At 36.8% G+C, this 18,543-nt stretch overlaps 1 protein-coding gene across 17 annotated transcripts in view; it reads left to right on the top strand.

The window, feature by feature from the left end:
• itpr1b (inositol 1,4,5-trisphosphate receptor, type 1b) overlaps positions 1-18,543 on the top strand; it is a 160,364-nt gene that overhangs the window by 89,051 nt on the left and 52,770 nt on the right. For all 17 annotated transcript variants that reach the window (XM_048173391.1, XM_048173381.1, XM_048173385.1 and 14 more), the window contains one exon: positions 780-967. In XM_048173391.1, coding sequence (XP_048029348.1) covers positions 780-967 — 188 coding nt within the window. The remainder of the gene's footprint in view (positions 1-779; positions 968-18,543) is intronic.

Genomic DNA, 18,543 nt, shown 5'->3' with positions numbered 1-18,543 from the left:
TAAGCAAAATTGGTGCAACATCTCATCAAAAAGGCCTGCTCAGGTTCTTAATACTGATTACATTTTGATTTAGTAATGATTTGGTGCCATTATTATTTTGGTACCATTACAATTTTATAAAAGGCAGGAATTTTATAGAAGAAGACCTGTATTTAGACAAAATAATAATTTATCATTTAGTTCTGTAATTAATACAATACTTTTTCAGTGACCATGTTTACATGCACAAGAAAAGGTTAACTGAATATCAGAATATTGTCAAATAATTTGTCATGTAAAGGCGCTGACCTTATTAAGCCAATATTCCTGTTTCTTTCTTCTGCTGAACACAAAAAAAGATATTTTGAAGAATATGGGTAACCAAGCAGTTGATGGGCCCCATTGACTTCCATAGTAGGAAAAAAATACTAAAAAATACTATGAAAGTCAATAGGGCCCATCAACTGCATGGTTACCGACAATTTTAAAAATATCTTCTTTTGAGTTCAGCAGAAGAAAGAAATTCATACAGGTTTGGATCAACTTGAGGGTGAGTAAATGATGACAGATTTTTCATTTCTGGGTGAACTATCCGTTTAATATTTTTGTGGAAAGATAGATTAGAACTCTCTTGTAACATTAAATGTCTTTACTATCACTTTTGATGCATCGAATGCTTCCTTGCAAAATAAAAGTAATAATTTCTTTAAAAAAAATCATAATGCCTCAAACTTTTGAGCAGTTATTTATTTATTTATTGTTATTATTATTCATTTTGATGGTTTTATTATTTACTCCAGTGGTTGGTGGGGGTTCAGCAGGCGGTCGAGGGGAGATAAGCCTGGCGGAGGTTCAGTGTCATCTGGATAGGGAGGGTGCGTCTGACCTGGTCATTGACCTCATCATGAACGCCACAAGTGACCGAATCTTCCAGGAAAGTATCCTGCTGGCCATCGCTCTGCTGGAGGGAGGAAACCCTGTCATACAGGTGAGTTTGAGCTTTCCCTTTCACTTTCATTTGTGTTGTTCCTTTCTTTATATTTAATCTTGTACATTATTTTAAATGTTACAATAATAACTGTTTAAATTGTTATTCAAATATTCTATATTCTGCTTTAATCTGCAATTAATTACTATTATAATATCTACATTAATATTTGTTTATTTCTATAATTCATTAACTATTATTATTGTATTGTGGTGTTGTTTATAAGGGTTGGTTTTATGACATATGACAGTATGAGTTGCCTCTGTTCTGCTTTTAAAACTCATGTCATGTGCAAACACACAGTGAATTCAGATAGTAAACAATGATTGCAACAGAGACAGTGTGAGTGAGCTCAGAGTCAGCTGATCCAGTGTAGGTGTGGTAAAATAAAGCAATAAGCCGTGGTTTACATAAAACCCCCTTAGCTGTTCTAGGCTTATTGCTTTTATAAAACAGTTATTTCACATTCCCGACAAGGTTTCATAAAATAAACACACAGATGCAAAAATGTAATGCTGCTATTGATCAAAAATATCATTCTTCGGTCACAGGTGTATTTGTGTACAATGGCTTAGAACGCGGCTCAACCAATCAGAATCAAGGACCGGAACTATGCGTTTTATAATCAACAGTATAGAACAGATGTGCCAGAGAAACAAGCGCAGCCTTCTATAGAACTTTGTGTTTGAACTCCCGTTTTTAGCGGTAGCTCTGTCTATGGCATCGCTGTCGAAGAGTAAGTAGCTTATTGTAGAGTTAATGAAAGTTATCATGAGCATTGTAATGTTCAAAGCGGATGCCGTAATAGATGTCGGCAGACCGGGAAGATTTTAAAACGAGCCGTTCATTCAAAATCCGTAAGATCTTACCTTCATGCTGCGGAATTACAAACCGGAAGACAGAACGCAACGAGCACAATGCTAAAAAGGGGCGGGGCTACACAAGGTATATACATGATAGGGCTAATTACCACGTGAACTGAAGCAAATCCAAAATCTTTATCTGAATTGCTGTTTTGATGCAAGTTGGGGTGTTTTTGCATACCTCATATCTGTGTAGGAAAGCCGTGTCCTTTCCTTTGAAATGCAGGGCATCCTCCTATGGTGCAAAACAGGAAGAGGGAAGGAGAGCATGCATTGAATTGAGATAAGAAAACACCAATAAGACTGCTGCAGGCAGGGCAGATATCTCGGGTCACTGAGGAGTCAGTGGGTAAATTGAAGAAAATGTAGAGAGCTTGGATTCTTAGAGAGAGGGCAAAAATGAGAGAGAGGAATTGAAGGAACACAGAGACAAAGGCTATTTTTAGGAATCGAATAAAAGCTTTCTGAGTGCTATGCTGTCTACTATTTTTTTATTTATAAATGCATATATAGTAGGTTAAACTTAGTAATGTAGGCATTATTCCACGAATAACATTCAAACTGTAGTATACTACGTTGTCACATGACCTCATTACTTTTGTCACATGGCTGCATGGTGCTACAGTGGTGTCTTGTTATCATCTTGGAAACAAAGATGGGTATTTTGCAGTTTTAATCCAATTTTGTGGATTAATTTGGCAGCTCGTATTATTTTTCAAGTATTTTTTGTGCATCTTAACAGAAAATGCATGTTTCATCATTTGTTTGCAATGCATGTTTATTTACAATGTAGTCGTCTCTGAAAATGGAAGTTCACGTCGAACACATTGCAATCTGGAAATTGAGTTATTTTAGTATCACTTAGATACTATTATAGTTTTTTAAATATTCTGAATTAGTTTTTATTTCTGTTTTTCATTTTAGTTCATTTTCATGCGTGTGTCTCTTTTTATTATTTACTGTTTTTTTCAAATATGGGTATATAGTTTTTATTAATTTAGTTTTGGTTCTTAGTACATTGAGTTAAACTAAATGAAAATGGGAAATGTTGCTTTGGCAATTAGATTTTTTTTGTTTACTTTTACTTTTTTGTTTTAATTTCTGCTAATGTGTATTTTATTTCAAGTATCATTTTTTTTTTAATGGTTTAGTTTTAGTTAACTGTAATAACCCTGCTGGGAAATGGTTGTATACTGCACATTTTGGCAAACATAATAGGTAATCTGTCGTTTTTATGCACAGTAGTAATAGTAGTGTAATAGTAGCATGTTATTCTGTGACACTGAGGCAAAGCGAGCACTCGGATCGTCAACTGTAAGCTGTCCAGTGCAGAGCAGGTCCACACGTCACTGTCTGCAGTCGCCCAGCCAGGGTTTTGCGGGTGCAAAGAGGTTGCTATGGCAACCTGGCAAATCGCTATCCTCGTCGCTAGGCTGCTCGCCGACGGGGAGGGTGATTCGCAGCGACGGAGGCAGTCAGTGTCAAAGGAGGGATGGCTGTTCTGATTGTAGAGCAATTATATTTCCCGGGCTGGCAGGGCTAGTTTCTGTGCTCACGCATGTGTTTTGTGTGGGTGCGTTCGTAAATAGGCCCGTTGCATAATCAGCCCTGTTATTAGCAAAGGCATTCTACTTGATGATACTCCGGCTTCCCAACAGGCACACGTAGAGGCGCTCACATGACTGGATTACATAAGCCAAGCCCGTGGTGAATAATGCAGAAAACAGACTTGACAGCTCCTCTTCTGTGCTAACTGGGTCACTGTGTGTTCTTGTGATTGAGAGAGGCTAAAAGAGTGAAAAGTGATTGAGAGGGAGAGATACAGGGACACACACACAGATAAAAGTGTCCTTAAACAATCATAACCATCACGTTTTTTTTATTTTTTATTAGAAACTCCTAATTCACCTCTGTTTCCAAAAATAACTAGATGACACATGCACAACAAATTATGCCCTAAACATTTTACCATTCTCATTACTAATTGTACTTGGTGTTAGTTTTTCAAGAGTAGTAGACTATCTTTTTCTTTGTGTGATACTGTGCTTAATGAATTCATGCTAAGAACATTACCAACCAAACAAAACACATATTCATTCTGTGAGCGTTGTCGCTATCTCGCTGGCATACCTGGGGCCGGTTGCACCAGCTGGATGTACACCCGGTCGTAAGAATAAATTAATACCTGTTGCACCATCTGGGCGTAGCGCAAGTCTGAGACTAAATCTTTCGCCTAGTCAAAGGTAGGTGTAAAGTGAGAAGTCTTGACTTGTTTGCATGGTGAAAATAAAGAAAAATAAAAACGTTGAGACGATGGCGCGTCTGGTATACAGGCTACATGATCAACGGGCTTTCCGGTGTGAAAGAGTAATAAGAGACCGGACCAATCCTCTAGATGCTAGCTATATATATGGAGACAGGGAATTTATTGAAAGATTTCATTTCAGCAGGTTGCATATTCTTACTGAATAGCTCAATAATTTTTCTTGTTTCACAATCTGAGTAATTTATTTTTCTTTTTTTTTTTCTGCTCAGCAGTCATTTTTCATCTATTCGTTGGAGCCAATAAATTCAAATTGATAACCATAGTAACGCGAACGCCGTCTTAACTAACAGTGCTGTAGAACATGCCAGCGTGTACGTGCATCGTCTACGCTAAGCGTACCTGCGCCTAGTCGTAGTTTTAGATGGTGCAACAGGTGTAAATATTCATCGGAAAGCTGGACGTAACAGTCCAGCGTAGAGCTTACATCCAACGTCCAACTGGTGCAACCGGCTCCTGATGATTTTGTTGTTGATTACTTAAAATTCACTTCATCATCATGCAAAAAATAGAAAGCACAAACTTTTGCGTCAGATTATGTTGTAATGCTGAAAATAATGGTAGAATTATGTGTATTGTGACCCGTGGGGACCTGATGTGAGATCCACCAATCAGAGAGCTCCCCAAATCTCAATTGATTTTTTGATTGGTTAATATGAATGGATTATATCTCATGTTTTTCCGTGGGTGCTCGACCATGACTTACAATAAATTATATATTATATATTTTATAATTTATATATTATGTATTATACATTATTTTGTTGAAAGATAAGCACATTTCCCCAATAAAAATAATAATAATACCATAATAATATCCTTATGAGAGAATATCCATCCATCCATCCATCCACCTATCATTCCATCCATTCATCCATCCATCCGTCTGTCCGTCCATCTGTCCATTCATCCATCTCTCCGTCCGTCCATCCATCCATCCATCCATCCATCCATCCATCCATCCGACTCTCCATCCGTTCCATCCATCCATCATACATTTTTTTGAAAGATAAGCACATTTCCCCAATAATAATAATAATAATAATACCATAATAATATCCTTATGAAAGAATATCCATCCATCCATCTGTCTGTCGTCCATCTGTCCATCCGTCCATCTGTCCTTCTATCCATCCATCCATCCATCCATCCATCCAATCCTCCATCCTTTCCATCCGATCCTCCATCCGTTCCATCCGACTCTCCATCCGTTCCATCCATCCATCCGTTCCATCCATCCATCTGACCCTCCATCCGTTCCATTAGACTCTCCATCCATCCGTCCATCCATCCGTCCATCCATCCATCCATGTAATTAACCTCCCCAACTAACCCAGAATAAACTGCCCTAGAAGAAATTAATTAAAAGGTATAATCAATAAAAATAATAATAATAATAATTAATAAATAAATTAATTAATTAAGAACATTAAAAATAATAGTAACAAAAAAAATCTTAAAAGGTACAAGATAATGCAAAAAAATATTATATAGTAGAAAAAAATAATAACAATTAAATGAAATTAGATAAAAATATAGTTAAAACCACTTTTTTAAATACCATATTTTTTTCATATTACCTTGATCAATTTTTTTATTTTATTTTTTTACATTATGGTAATAAGAGTTGAGAGTGGAAATGCATTTGCTTTTTTTGTAAATAATTTTACAGTGCATTAAAAAAATGCCCTTTTTCTTAACAGGTTACATGAGATTCTCCTGTCAATTCTTTAATTCCGGATAATGTTACAAACCTGTTGCATTTGTCAGCATCAACCTCATTGTATTGGGTTAGATTGGTTAAGCATTCTTGCAGCGCTAAAGGGGTTTTGTGGATAACCTGCATGACACATTTGCAGCCGGTTTGCAGAGTCATTTGGGTGTCTTTTGAAGGATGTGAAGAAACCACATGAAAGAAAGAGAGAACTAGGGGGTAGTCTGCTCTTTTTTGACGTGTGTGTGTGTGCGGGGTAACATTCTCTAGTGTTAACAGGGGAATTACTGAGTTTACTCATTGTAAATCAGCTTCTTTTAAGAGGATTTATTCTGCTGTTCTCTGCTACACCTTTCTCAGTAAATAAACTTGGTTTGCAGGTTGTCAAACTCCATATCCACTTCATTCTACCACATCTCTAAGCCAAAATTCCACTCAAAATCAAAATAAGTAAGCCTATTTTAGGACAGGAAATATATATTTTTTGCATGATATTATATTTTTTTATATTATATTATGAAAATAATTTAAATTTGCAATATATTTATGTATCATTGAAATATTTATTGTGCTACATTTAAATTATGCTAATTTAAATATAAAATATTACAGTAAAAAGGGGTATGCTTTAATTAAAAATTAGTTAATAAAAAATAAATCAATGCAAAATTAAAACTGAATTAAAATAATGCCACAATAAAATGTAATGGTTCCTCAAATAGGGAAATTTTAATTTTTACTCTTATCTCTTGATTTTGAGGTCAAATGTAGCCCAGACATGAGATTTTTAAAATTGAGATGAAAGTATGATTTCAGAATCATATGCTTTAGGCTTTGAAGATGCTTTTTCCCTAAAGCTTTTTGATAAAAAATGTAGACGTGACAAATGATTGGAGATTTTCTAGATTATATCTTAAGGCTCTTTAAAGGTTAGTTGAGTCAGTAGGCGCAGCCCTGTTGTGCATCATCGGCATGACATTGATAAAAGAAGCCATGTAATTGGATGACTGTACTGAGTGACCTGGTATAGAAGGAGAAGTGAAACGGGCCAAACAAACGAACCCTAGGTTTGTGGATTTGGTATAACGCATTATGTGGATAGGATAAAACCAAGAAAGCTAGCGGTGCAAGTAAAACCGGAGGGGAGTGAGATCTCACTCCCGGATGGGAGTGAGATTTAGGGGGATGAGCGTAAAGGAGGCCAACTAATAAAAACTGTGTGTGTAAACCTCACTAAGAGGCGCACTAGTGACTGACGCTAGCGTTACAAGTAGAACCGGCTAGGTTACATTGGTGCCGTGACCCGGATGGGAGTGAAGTTTAGGGGGATGAGTGTAACAGAGGCCAGCTAGTAAGAGCTGTGTGAGTAAACCTCGCTCCCCTGACCTCAAAAGGCGCACTAGTGACTGACACTAGCATTACAAGTAGAACCGGATGTGGTGCCGTGACCCAGATGGGAGTGAAGTTTAGGGGGTGAGTGTAATCGAGGCAAGCTAGTAAGAGCTGTGTGAGTAAACCTCACTCCCCTGGCCTCAAGAGGAGCATTAGTGACTGACACTAATGGTGCAAGTGGAATCGGAGGGGTTACGTTGGTGCCGTGACTCCATTTTGGAGTGAGGTTTAGGGAGGTGAGTGTAACCTCACTCCCCTGGCCTCAAGAGGTGCACTAGCGACTGACATTAGACTGCGGTCTTTAGCATCCTTGTTAGCCTAGCCGCCTCTAATGCCGGAAACGCCAGTTCGAATCCTGCTTGGAGGGGTGTAAGTAGTCAGTCAAATTTCACTTGCAAAAAAGGGTCCTCTGTCAATAGCGTAGCGATGTATAAAGCACTATTTACACAGAAGTAATTTCGAACCAAGCAGCTTTCTGTTGGTCAGCACCACAAATTCAAATGACCACCTTGAATATAAGCACAATCTGCATGCCAAATTTTTCGTCCTCAGGCGATTCTCCTTATCACTCAAATTCCTATTTGAATAGAGTGCTGCCGTTGTGACGTCTAAACCTGGAAGACTAATTCGCCAACGGTGCCCTTGAGATTTTCCTATGGGTTTTCATAATGGGGTTTTTCATGGGGTTTGGCTTAATGCTGCTTCCATGAAAAAAGAGACATCAACTTGTTGTTTTAGCTCCCTCATTAGAGTCATACAAGTGGTCTTTTGTGGTAGGTGAATCTGAAACTTATCAGAGGATGAATCGCAATACTTTGACTTGCATAATATGGAGCTCGCTGGCCTGGTTCACGCACAGAGAGGCATTTGTTTGGAAGCTGCACAACAACACAAGCCAAATTCCCCTCCACGATTTGTTTGTTTACAGAGGTATTCTGGGGTGGTCGTCAGGATAACACACACTGTTACCAGGGAAAGGGAAAAAGAGGGATGGAAGATGAAGAGAGAGAGGTAATGGACTGAATAATAAGGAAGCAGAGAGATTATGCAAAAGTTGAAGCCAGAGCGAGCAGAGCAGGCAGAGAGTACGAGGTGTGTGCCATCTGAGGGGAAGTGTGTTGGTGAACACAAAGAGAAGTGGGACAGGGCACAACCACATGCTGTCTAGCCCTCCCCTACTTCCAGATCTGTGTTGAAGCGCATATCTGTATATGTGTGCGCACTTGCCCATGGCTTTACCACATGCCTAATATGGAGCGGCTACAACAATACAGTAAGAGCGAGGGACTTTCCCAAACAACAATACTGTGCAAGGTTTCTTTTGCATGGGCATTGCTGGTCAGTGGCACAGAATTTAGTAGCTGTGCCCAACTTGACCCGTGCAAAGAGGTTCATCTCGCTCCATTTAAGCCTTCTTGTTTGTTTCTGCAGTGAAAAAAATGCTGCTATTGTGGAAAGATTTGACAAGAGGACGTGACTCGAGTGCAAATCGTTTTTCCGCTCATTTATTGTGGTGTCTTGTGAAGCACTGTGATAAAATGAGTAGAGACGCCGTCAAAACTTTTCAGTGTAAATTATATATTCACTAAAATATATAAAAAAAAATTTTTTTGAAAGAAATTAATGCTTTTTTCAGAAAGGATACATTAAATTTATCAAAAGTGACAGAAGTGAATTTGACATTATTACAGAAAAAATTCATTAAAGAATCCTTGAAAAAATATATATTACAGTAATGCTTAATATTACACTTTAAAATATATTAAAATAAAAACATTTTTTTTTTAAATATCGATACTATTTCACAATATTACTGTTTTTACTATGTTTTACTATATTATTATTATTATTATTATTATTATTATTATTTTTACTATATTTTTATTATATTATTAACAAATAATTGGAGTCCAACTAGACTAGAAACTATATTGATAAATAATTAATTATATATATTTATTTATTTATTTATTTATTTATTTATTTATTTATTTATTTTTATTTTATTTTTTTGCACTGCAACCAAAAAAAAAAAAAAAACGTTTTTTTGTTGTTTAAAACCAGTCTTAAGATGTATTTGCTTAAGTTTATAGTTTTATAGTGACCATTAGGTTTTTTAAAAATGCATTAAAAATGTATTTTTAAATTTTTAATTAAAATATTTTTTACATTTTATTCTTTGTATATAATAATTCATCCTTTTTTAACTGTACAGACCTTGGTAGAACTATGGTGTTTTTATAAACGAATTTCGATTTGATTTTCAAAAAATGGAATAATGAAATGATTGCCGTCTGATCTATTAAAAAAATGGACCTGGCCTCCATAAAAGAGGCTCATCGCTGTATGATATTTTTATGATATGCATCATTAGTAGCTTCAATGCCATGGCGATCACCCTCAACACCTTAGCATTGTTGTGACTAATTTTACACAAGCAAACACCACTTTAAATGTACTAATCTAGTTTTGTTTTAAAATTTGCACTTGGCACGACTAGGCCTCAAGTCTGTGTTTATCATTGCTTTTCCTAAACCACCCACCAGAGTAATCTGAAAGTCACAGGTTGCCTTTGAAAAGTAATGAGGTCACAGGATACATGAGTTCCAATTTCACATGCTTGAAGCGTCCCACAATGAACCGAACAGAGAAAATTAGGGAGGTTGACATAGCCATCCTGAAGGCTGAATCCATTGGCGCTCGCTCAAATAAGGCCTGTATTCTTCCAGCTATATACTGTAAAACCTCCAGGCCAGACAGAAGTCGGAAGGGCAGACGGGACTTCATCTGTGGTGAGCAATGCTCAAGTAGGAGTAGGAGGGAATGAGAGACAGCGAGAGTACAGTGCAAAAGCAGAGTGTGCGAGAACAGCCAGGTTCTGGATGACCCGTGACGGAAGCTGTCGCCCACTCACTCTGCAGCAAGTGGGCAGAAAGCCTGAGACGCTTAACCAGTTATCCACACACACACAATCTCTGCTCTATGACGTTGGCGAATACATACCTCTGTGACAGAAGGATGTTATATACTCCTATCATTCATTCTAGAAGATCACATATATACTCACAGAGCCAAAGTCCATTTATAAATAGGCGGTCATTAATAATACACTTTTATGCAGCATGTCAAAGGTTGCTCAAGAGTGGAAAACAGACATTAGGCTAGCATGAATTTGCTATTGGTTTTTTTTTTTTTACATCATAGATTATTATGGGATACCTTTTTGGTGAATTGCATGGGCTAAATGTCATCTTGGGTAGGTATTGAGAAATTATTATATTATGTGAGAAGAAAGAGACCACAGAATGATATGAGAAATGTAGGAAATAGGTTGCCGAGGAAAAAGATCGCATAGCTTACCTGTCATTATGCTAAAATATTTGACCATACAGTGTAATGTCACAATTGACCAATCAGAATCAAGTATTCCAAAGACCCACATATTTAACTAAATTTCCAGTGTTGTTATTGTTAACTTTAACTAAAAATATAGCTGCGAGCAGCGATGGCGGGCCCAAGCCCGGTGGCACCGCCACCCCGGTGGCTTCAGGGCAACTGTGCACAGCGGGCAATAGGCATTTAAAACGGTTAAACATCAAAGTACTATGTCAAATTCACTCCACATTTACTGCACTACAAGGTGCCGCTATAGAGCCCCTCCTCCCTGCCCATTTTCAAAGGATTACATGTGCCAAGTTTTAACATTATTCTGATGAATTTTGAAGCAAATCAGGTAAAAATAAGAGGGTGATCTCAATGTATGCTGAAAGTGACACATTTTCTGCTTCCAGTTGGTGGCGCTGTGACTTTGAATCACAATAGTCATATCCATGTGATCAGCCTTGTACAACGAAGACTAAGCCGAAGTTTCATCAAAATCAATTAATGTATGCAGAAGTTATAACACTTTGTTTCCCTTTTCTTGCCATAAATTCGTTGCCTCGCCACGGCCAAACCGTTTGAGATATCCAAAATCCGTTTGCAATTAAACAACTTCAATGTGTTAGCAACAAGTTAAAAACAGCTTGGTATAAATTGGATAAACCCTGTAGGAGTAGTAGTATAAAATGTAAAGCCTGTTTTTTCAAAAAATTAACATTCAAACCAAAATAGCGACTTCCTGTTGGTCGGAGCTAATGAATGTAAATTAGAAAATTGTCCGGCTTGATGAGAACAATATGTGTACCGAGTTTGGTGACTGTAGGAAAAACTAACCCCCCCACTTTTGTCAAAAGGTGGCGCTACTGAGCCCCTCCACCACGCCCATTTCTATGGCTTTGTCCATGTCTACTGGTTGACAATATTGATGTGTGTGTCGAGTTTCATGCAATTTGAAGCATGTTAAGAGCCTCAAAAACACTCAAGAATATTATTACAGTTTGACCTGTTGCCATGGCAACAATATTTCAAATATCAAAAATCCTGTCATAGGTCTACATCTGCTGTGTATTGACATTACACTGATGAAGTTTGAAGCAAATCAGGTAAAAATAAGAGGGTGATCTCAAAGCATTTCAAAAAGTGATACACTTCCTGCTGCCAGTTGGTGGCGCTATAACTTTGACTCACAATACTCACATCCATGTGATCAGACTACTACAACCAACACACTCGTGAAGTTTCATAAAGATCAATACATGTATGCAGACGTTATAACACATTTCCTGTTTCCTTTTTCTCGCCATAAATTCGTTGCCTCGCCACGGCCAAACCGTTCGAGATATCAAAAATCCAATCGCAATCGCAATTTTTAATCATCAGTGTCTTGACTTCATGCTGACCGAGTTTGGTGGCGAGCGGATTAATTGTCTAGGAGGAGTATATCAAATTCCAGAGCATGCGTTTTTCAAACAACCCTTAATAGCTGACTTCCTGTTGACGTGGCGTTTAACTTAGAGCACGAAAGTTGTTCGGCCCGATGAGGTCTATATGTGTACCGAGTTTCATACTAATACGTGCAAGCGTGTTTAATATATGGACCAAATTTTCAGACTTTTTTCAAGGGGGCGCTGTCGAGCCCCCCTGCCACGCCCGGGTACCAGCCTCTGCGGCGTCCTAATGGCCGCGGATTCCAATGTGTGTGCCAATTTTCAAGAGTTTTTGAGCATGTTAAGGCCCCCAAAAAGCCCCGGAAGACGGAAAAATAATAAAAAAAAAAAAAAAAAAAAAAAAAAAAAAATCCTTAGAAGAACAAGAGGGCCCTGCGCGCTTAATTCGCTTGGGCCCTAATAATCCTTAGAAGAACAAGAGGGCCCTGTGCGCTTAATTCGCTTGGGCCCTAATAAATAAGTTGAAGTACAGTACTAAAATAATAAAAATAAAGATATATAGAAATATAAAAAAAATGACAATCACATATTGTAGCAAAATCACTAAAATCTTAACTAAAATGTAAAAAGTTTTTTCAAAATATCAATAAATACTATAATAATCAATATAAAATAAAATATATATATATATACTGTATTCCCTTTTCTTTTTCTGTTTTTTTTTTTTTTTTTTGGACCCCATTGACTTTCATTGTATGGGCAAAAACAGTTGAAACGTTCTTCAAAATATCATCTTTTGTGAGTAAACAATGTCAGTATTTTAATTTTTTTGGGTAGACTATCCCTTTAAGCATTCTCAAATGGCTTTACAGCTTATTTTGCATGTTAGTCTCTTTTAAAAAGAGAAAGTGATACATTAATTTGAATTTGAGAGATGTGCCATGTTATTTCCAGCTGGCACGTACGCATGCACGTAAGGCACGGCGATTTCCTGAAGAAAGTATAAATAGAAATGTGTATCACGGCACCTGGGAGGGGAAAGAAGGGTCTCCATTCCTGAGCCTTAGCAATTGGCCTTCATATTGGGATCTAGAGGTCAGGGCTTTTGTTTTGACCCTATTATTGGATTTTTTTTTTTTTTATTCTGGCTGTCATCATCTGATCAGGTTCTCACATGGCTCCATTTCAAACTTCTCATTGATGTTTAAAAAGTGGAGTATATGCAGAAGAATAGCAATATGACTCTTTTGAACTCAAAACCTCGGCTCTTCCTATAGTCAGGCCTGTTATGTAATATTGGAAAAATGGCAACAGGTTGAGCGGGATACAAATTCAAAGTCGAGGACTCCTCCAGAGGTTTAAGGTCACACCCCGCACCTGTCGCCTGCCACATAAATGCACGGTTAAACATTAGCTTATGACCTACATAACTCAGCCTGAAACAAGCACCCAGTGTGTGTGTGTGTGTGTGTGTGTGTGTGTGTGTGTGTGTGGGAGGTGCTTATATGTTTGTTAATTTCATGACCTATAAATATTTACACACTTTTTCAGACTTTGTCACGGTCAGAATCGTCCTTGGAGATGATCTGTGCACTTGAAGTTTGTCGCATGCATAGCTCTGCTTTTGCCCACGGCCCTCTCTGTTTACCGTAAACTCCAAACAGCCCACAAGACACAACCAGACACACACAAGTGTAATGAAGCACAACAGGTGTGAGTGTGAGAGTGCAGCACTTGAGTCTGGCCTTGGCTGTATTTACATCCAGCTATTTTAACCCTGTAAAGCCTGACATATTAAATAATAATAGTCAGAAAAATCTAATTTGATTTTTTTTTCAGTTTATTAAACCTTTAGATTAAATATGTTTGAAAAAAGTAAAAAGATTATTTTTTTTTTTATTATTGAGCATATTTAGACTTTTATGGCTCATTTAGTATGCTATAGTGAGAAAATGAAGCTCATACTTGAGGAGGAAATGTTTTAAAATTTTATTCGAAGGCCCAAACTGAACAAAAATATGCAATTTGGTGCAGTAGCTGATGTTTATATGGTCAAAAAGTAAGATGGTATTCTTAATAAGGATGTAACGATTTACTCAACTCACGATTCGATACGATTCACAATACTGGTTTCACGATTTGATTTTTTTTTTTACAAAATGAGATTTAAATGAAAGTGTCTTTTTATTATTTCTGAAAATGCTGCAAATTTCTTTGTGAAACTGAAATATCTTTATAACAAAACTAAATTGAAATTTTAAAACAATTCCTAGATCAAGTAAATAAATAAATAATACAAATAAAAGAAATCTCCTCATATGAACAAGATCTGTTACTCTATTACAGGCTGAACTATCTGTAGCCATTTAAAATTAGAAGCAACCACTGCATTTTAATCATGATCCCAACAAAGATACTGCACGCATGAGCAGTTTTTAATTTAAATTAGATTGTATAATTTTTAACATTTAAAGCAAAAACAGAATATTCAGACTTTAGCTTTGTGAAAATATGCTACATAAAACTTCATAACAGCAGACGGGCTGCATGAGAATGCAAATTTACTGTCTGACAGCAGGTGGAACAGCGGCAATTCAGCGCTTTCATGGTTACAGCTGTAAACAAAGCAGCGCTGTGCGCTAAAACTACTTTAAAAGTAGTTTTAAAGCCCCCAAATTTATCACGATTCATTTAGCATCTCAACTGACTTGAATCATCACGTTTTAATCGAATTTTGATTTAATCGATTCTGGCTGCATCGTTGCATCCCTAGTTCTGAAAGCTTGTAATGTAAGGCCCCGTCCACACAAACACGGGTATTTTCAAATCCAAAGCTTTTTCTATGCGGTTTGGCCGTTCGTCCACATGCAAACACAGTATCTGGTCACTGAAACCGAACATTTTTGAAAACTCCTGCCAGGGTGAATATTTTTAGAAACTCCGGTTACAGTGTTGTTGTGTAGACAGTGAAACCGAAAATGTTGGCTTGTGACGTCAGAACCGGAACCGGTAATAACCTTTTTTCCAGGCTTCTGATTGGCCAACACGGCTAACGTTATATTGCCACCTGTTGGTTTGGCATGCTCTTGACAAGCGCTTCATAACGTGTTTTTGCATTTTCATGTGGACACAATTTTAAAAAAAATTTTAACAGAGGAAAAACTCAGTTTATAAAAATACCCTTGTATGTGTAGACTAAGCCCAAATCAATGAGATCTTTATAACAGTTTAACAGACTACTTACATAAAACGTGCATTAATATTAGTTGTCATATCTCCCAATAATATGTCTTGGTAAGATGATATTTAGGGCCAGAATTGCTAACAGCTTGTGTCAGTGCAAAATCGCTTTTGCCGTTAAAAAAACTACTATCAGGATTTACTAAAGCCACACAGTGAAATATTATTGCTGAGACAGCGTGGACACAGTTATTTTTGCGGGTGACCTAATTGCATATGTATTTGTAGGAGTTTCTCTTTCAGATGCAAGACTTATGGTAGGAGAGTATTTAAATGAATCATGCAAGGTGATTTACTAAGGTTTGTGCTAGTCAATTTACTGGTATTTGCGCCAGTATTTACCGGCCCAAAAAAAGCATGTCTTAAACCAGACGCTAATTTGAGCTGCTCTTTCTGGATTGCGTTGGTCATTATGGAAATGATCCAGCTGCGTCTGCGTTCTCTAATTTGCGCGTCATCAGTAGATCACATGCAGAACTTTCCACTCCCATTGGTGCTTTTTTTGAAATTGTGCTCTCATTCTAATTTGCCCTGTTTAGTAAATCTGGCCCTTAAATGCTTTTGTGATCAAAGCTCTATAGTTTTGATTGTGGGGAGCAAAACATATAATGCAATGGAATACAATGATGATAGAGATCTATAATTAGATGTTCCTCAAAAGCCTGATGTATCATGTTTGATACTTACATTTTGAAATGATTTAAATGACTTTAAATGATTATTTAGAGTCCTTATAAATTTGAGTATCAGATATGATACAGTAGGCTTTATAGGGTTAACCCCCCCCCCCCCCCCCATCTCTTATTATTATGGTCTGCCTTGTGTGGAATCCTTAGTGCTCTCTAATGGATTTGTGAGTGCAATTGAAATCCTTGAGTTTGTGCGCCTATGTGCGTGTTGTGTTGCAGACTCTCAGCTGCTGTTGAGAAACTGCTGTTGAAGTGTGAAGGACGTGCCTTGTAGCCGCCCGTCGACATCTCCCCGCATCCCCAACCACCACAGCGCAAGCCGTTCCCGTGGTTACGCAGCCGGGTGGGCACGACGACGGCACTGATTGAGCTCGCACTTATAAATAGATCTTACATAACATCCTCTTGTTGATGCCAAGAGCTCGGATAGACGAGAAGGGGACGGGGAGGCGGTTGCTTGTTGACCTTTTGCTTCGTGCGTTGAGGCTGCTATTAGAGAACTGCCCACGTTCACCTGCACATGCAAAGTCTACTTCCTGTTGGACTGTGACTGGTCACCTTGCCTGGATTGGCTTGTTGATGTTGATGACTTGTAATCAAGTTATGATGGGTTCAAGGGCTAAGACAGGCCTTCAACTAGGATTAGATGGGAATGAAATGCAATGACATTGGCAAGGGTTCCGACAGCCTTTAAAACTTATTATCGAGGGAATTATACACACATAATAGATTATAATTTCTAGCTATTATTGCAAATTAAAAATTGAATATACACTACTGTTCAAAAGTTTGGGGTTGGTAAGATTTTTATGTTTTTGAAAGAAAAGTCTCTTATGCTTACCACGGCTGCATTTATTTGTTCAAGATTTTGATCATAAATCACATCAGAAATCATTCTAATATGCTGATTTGCTGCTCAAGATACATTTCTTATTATCGATTTAAAAAAAAGTTGTGATGCTTAAAATTTTTGTGTAAACTGTGATACATTTTTCTCTGGATTCTCTGATGAGTAGAAAGTTTGAAAGAACAGCATTTATTTGAAAAAGAAGTCTTTTGTAACATTATAAAGGTCTTTACTGTCACTTTTTATCAGCTTCATGTAGGAGGGTGTGGCCTTTGTCCTTAAAAGTCATCAACTCATGAAACAGCCACTTATTCATTTCTCACATGAGTTATGAAGACCCATGTGCATTTGTCATGCCGCACGTAAAGGTCACGCAGAACACATGCATGTGTATTAGCGCACCAAGCTGATTGTATACAGCTCGTACAATCTTGGAAACTCTTATATAAATTCCAGCTGTACCAATAAAACAAGATCCGCAACACTCCATGTTTTTAGGGATGGGAATGAGTACCAATGTTCTTAAAGGGTTAGTTGACCCAAAAATTAAAATAATGTCATTTATCACTCACCCTCATGTCGTTCCACACCCATAAGACCTCCGTTCATCTTCAGAACACAAATTAAGATATTTTTGATCAAATCCGATGGCTCAGTGAGGCATACATAGGCAGCAATGGTGCTTCCTCTCTCAAGATCCATAAAGGTACTAAAAACATAATTTAAATCAGTTCATGTGAGTTCAGTGGTTCAATATTAATATTATAAAGCGATGAGAATACTTTTTGTGCTCCAAAAAAACAAAATAACAAGTTTTTAACAATATCTAGTGATGGCCGATTTCAAAACACTGCTTCAGAGCGTTATGAATCTTTTGAGTCGAATCAGTGATTCGGATCGCGTATCAAACCGCAAAAACTGCTGAAATCACATGTTTTTGGCGCTCTGAATCACTGATTTGATTCGTAAAGCTCCGAAGCTTCATGAAGCAGTGTTTTGAAATTGGCCATCACTCGATATTGTTAAAAAAATCTTTATTTTGTTTTTTTGGCACACAGAAAATATTCTCATCACTTTATAATATTAAGGTAGAACCACTGTACTCACATGAACTGATTTAAATATGTTTTTAGTACCTTTATGGATATTGAGAGAGGAAATGTCATTGCTGTCTATGCAGGTCTCACTGAGCTATTGGATTTATTCAAAAATATCTTAATTTGTGTTCCGAAGATGAACATATATATATATATATATATATATATATATATATATATATATATATATATATATATATATATATATATATATATATATATATATATATATTTATTTATTTATTTATTTATTTATTTATTTATTTTTTTAACATTTTAATATTTAATTCTGTAATTGTAATTTTTTTTTTTTTTTAGAATTTAGGTTGATATGGTGAGAGCAGATTCATTTATTTCATGGAACTGCACAGATTTATTTATGTATAATTATATTATTTATATTATATTTAATTAAATTAGTATTAATGAATTGGTTTATATAAATTGATAAAACTATAAAAATGTATTAATAATAAATAAGTTAAATAATAAAAATAATAAAAATAATATATAAGGATCCTTTATTTTACATCCTTCTTTTGGCCTGTTTTGAAGGATGCATCAAGGTCCTCCAATCACCCACAATCCTTTGCAAACATTCCAATTCAGATAAAAAGAATTAACAGAAAATGAATCAGCACT

This window comes from Megalobrama amblycephala, linkage group LG21 (genome assembly GCF_018812025.1).
Source record: "Megalobrama amblycephala isolate DHTTF-2021 linkage group LG21, ASM1881202v1, whole genome shotgun sequence".
NCBI lineage: Eukaryota > Metazoa > Chordata > Actinopteri > Cypriniformes > Xenocyprididae > Megalobrama > Megalobrama amblycephala.
Note: the sequence above shows the minus strand (reverse complement) of the source record. Positions and strands in the feature narration are given on the sequence as shown.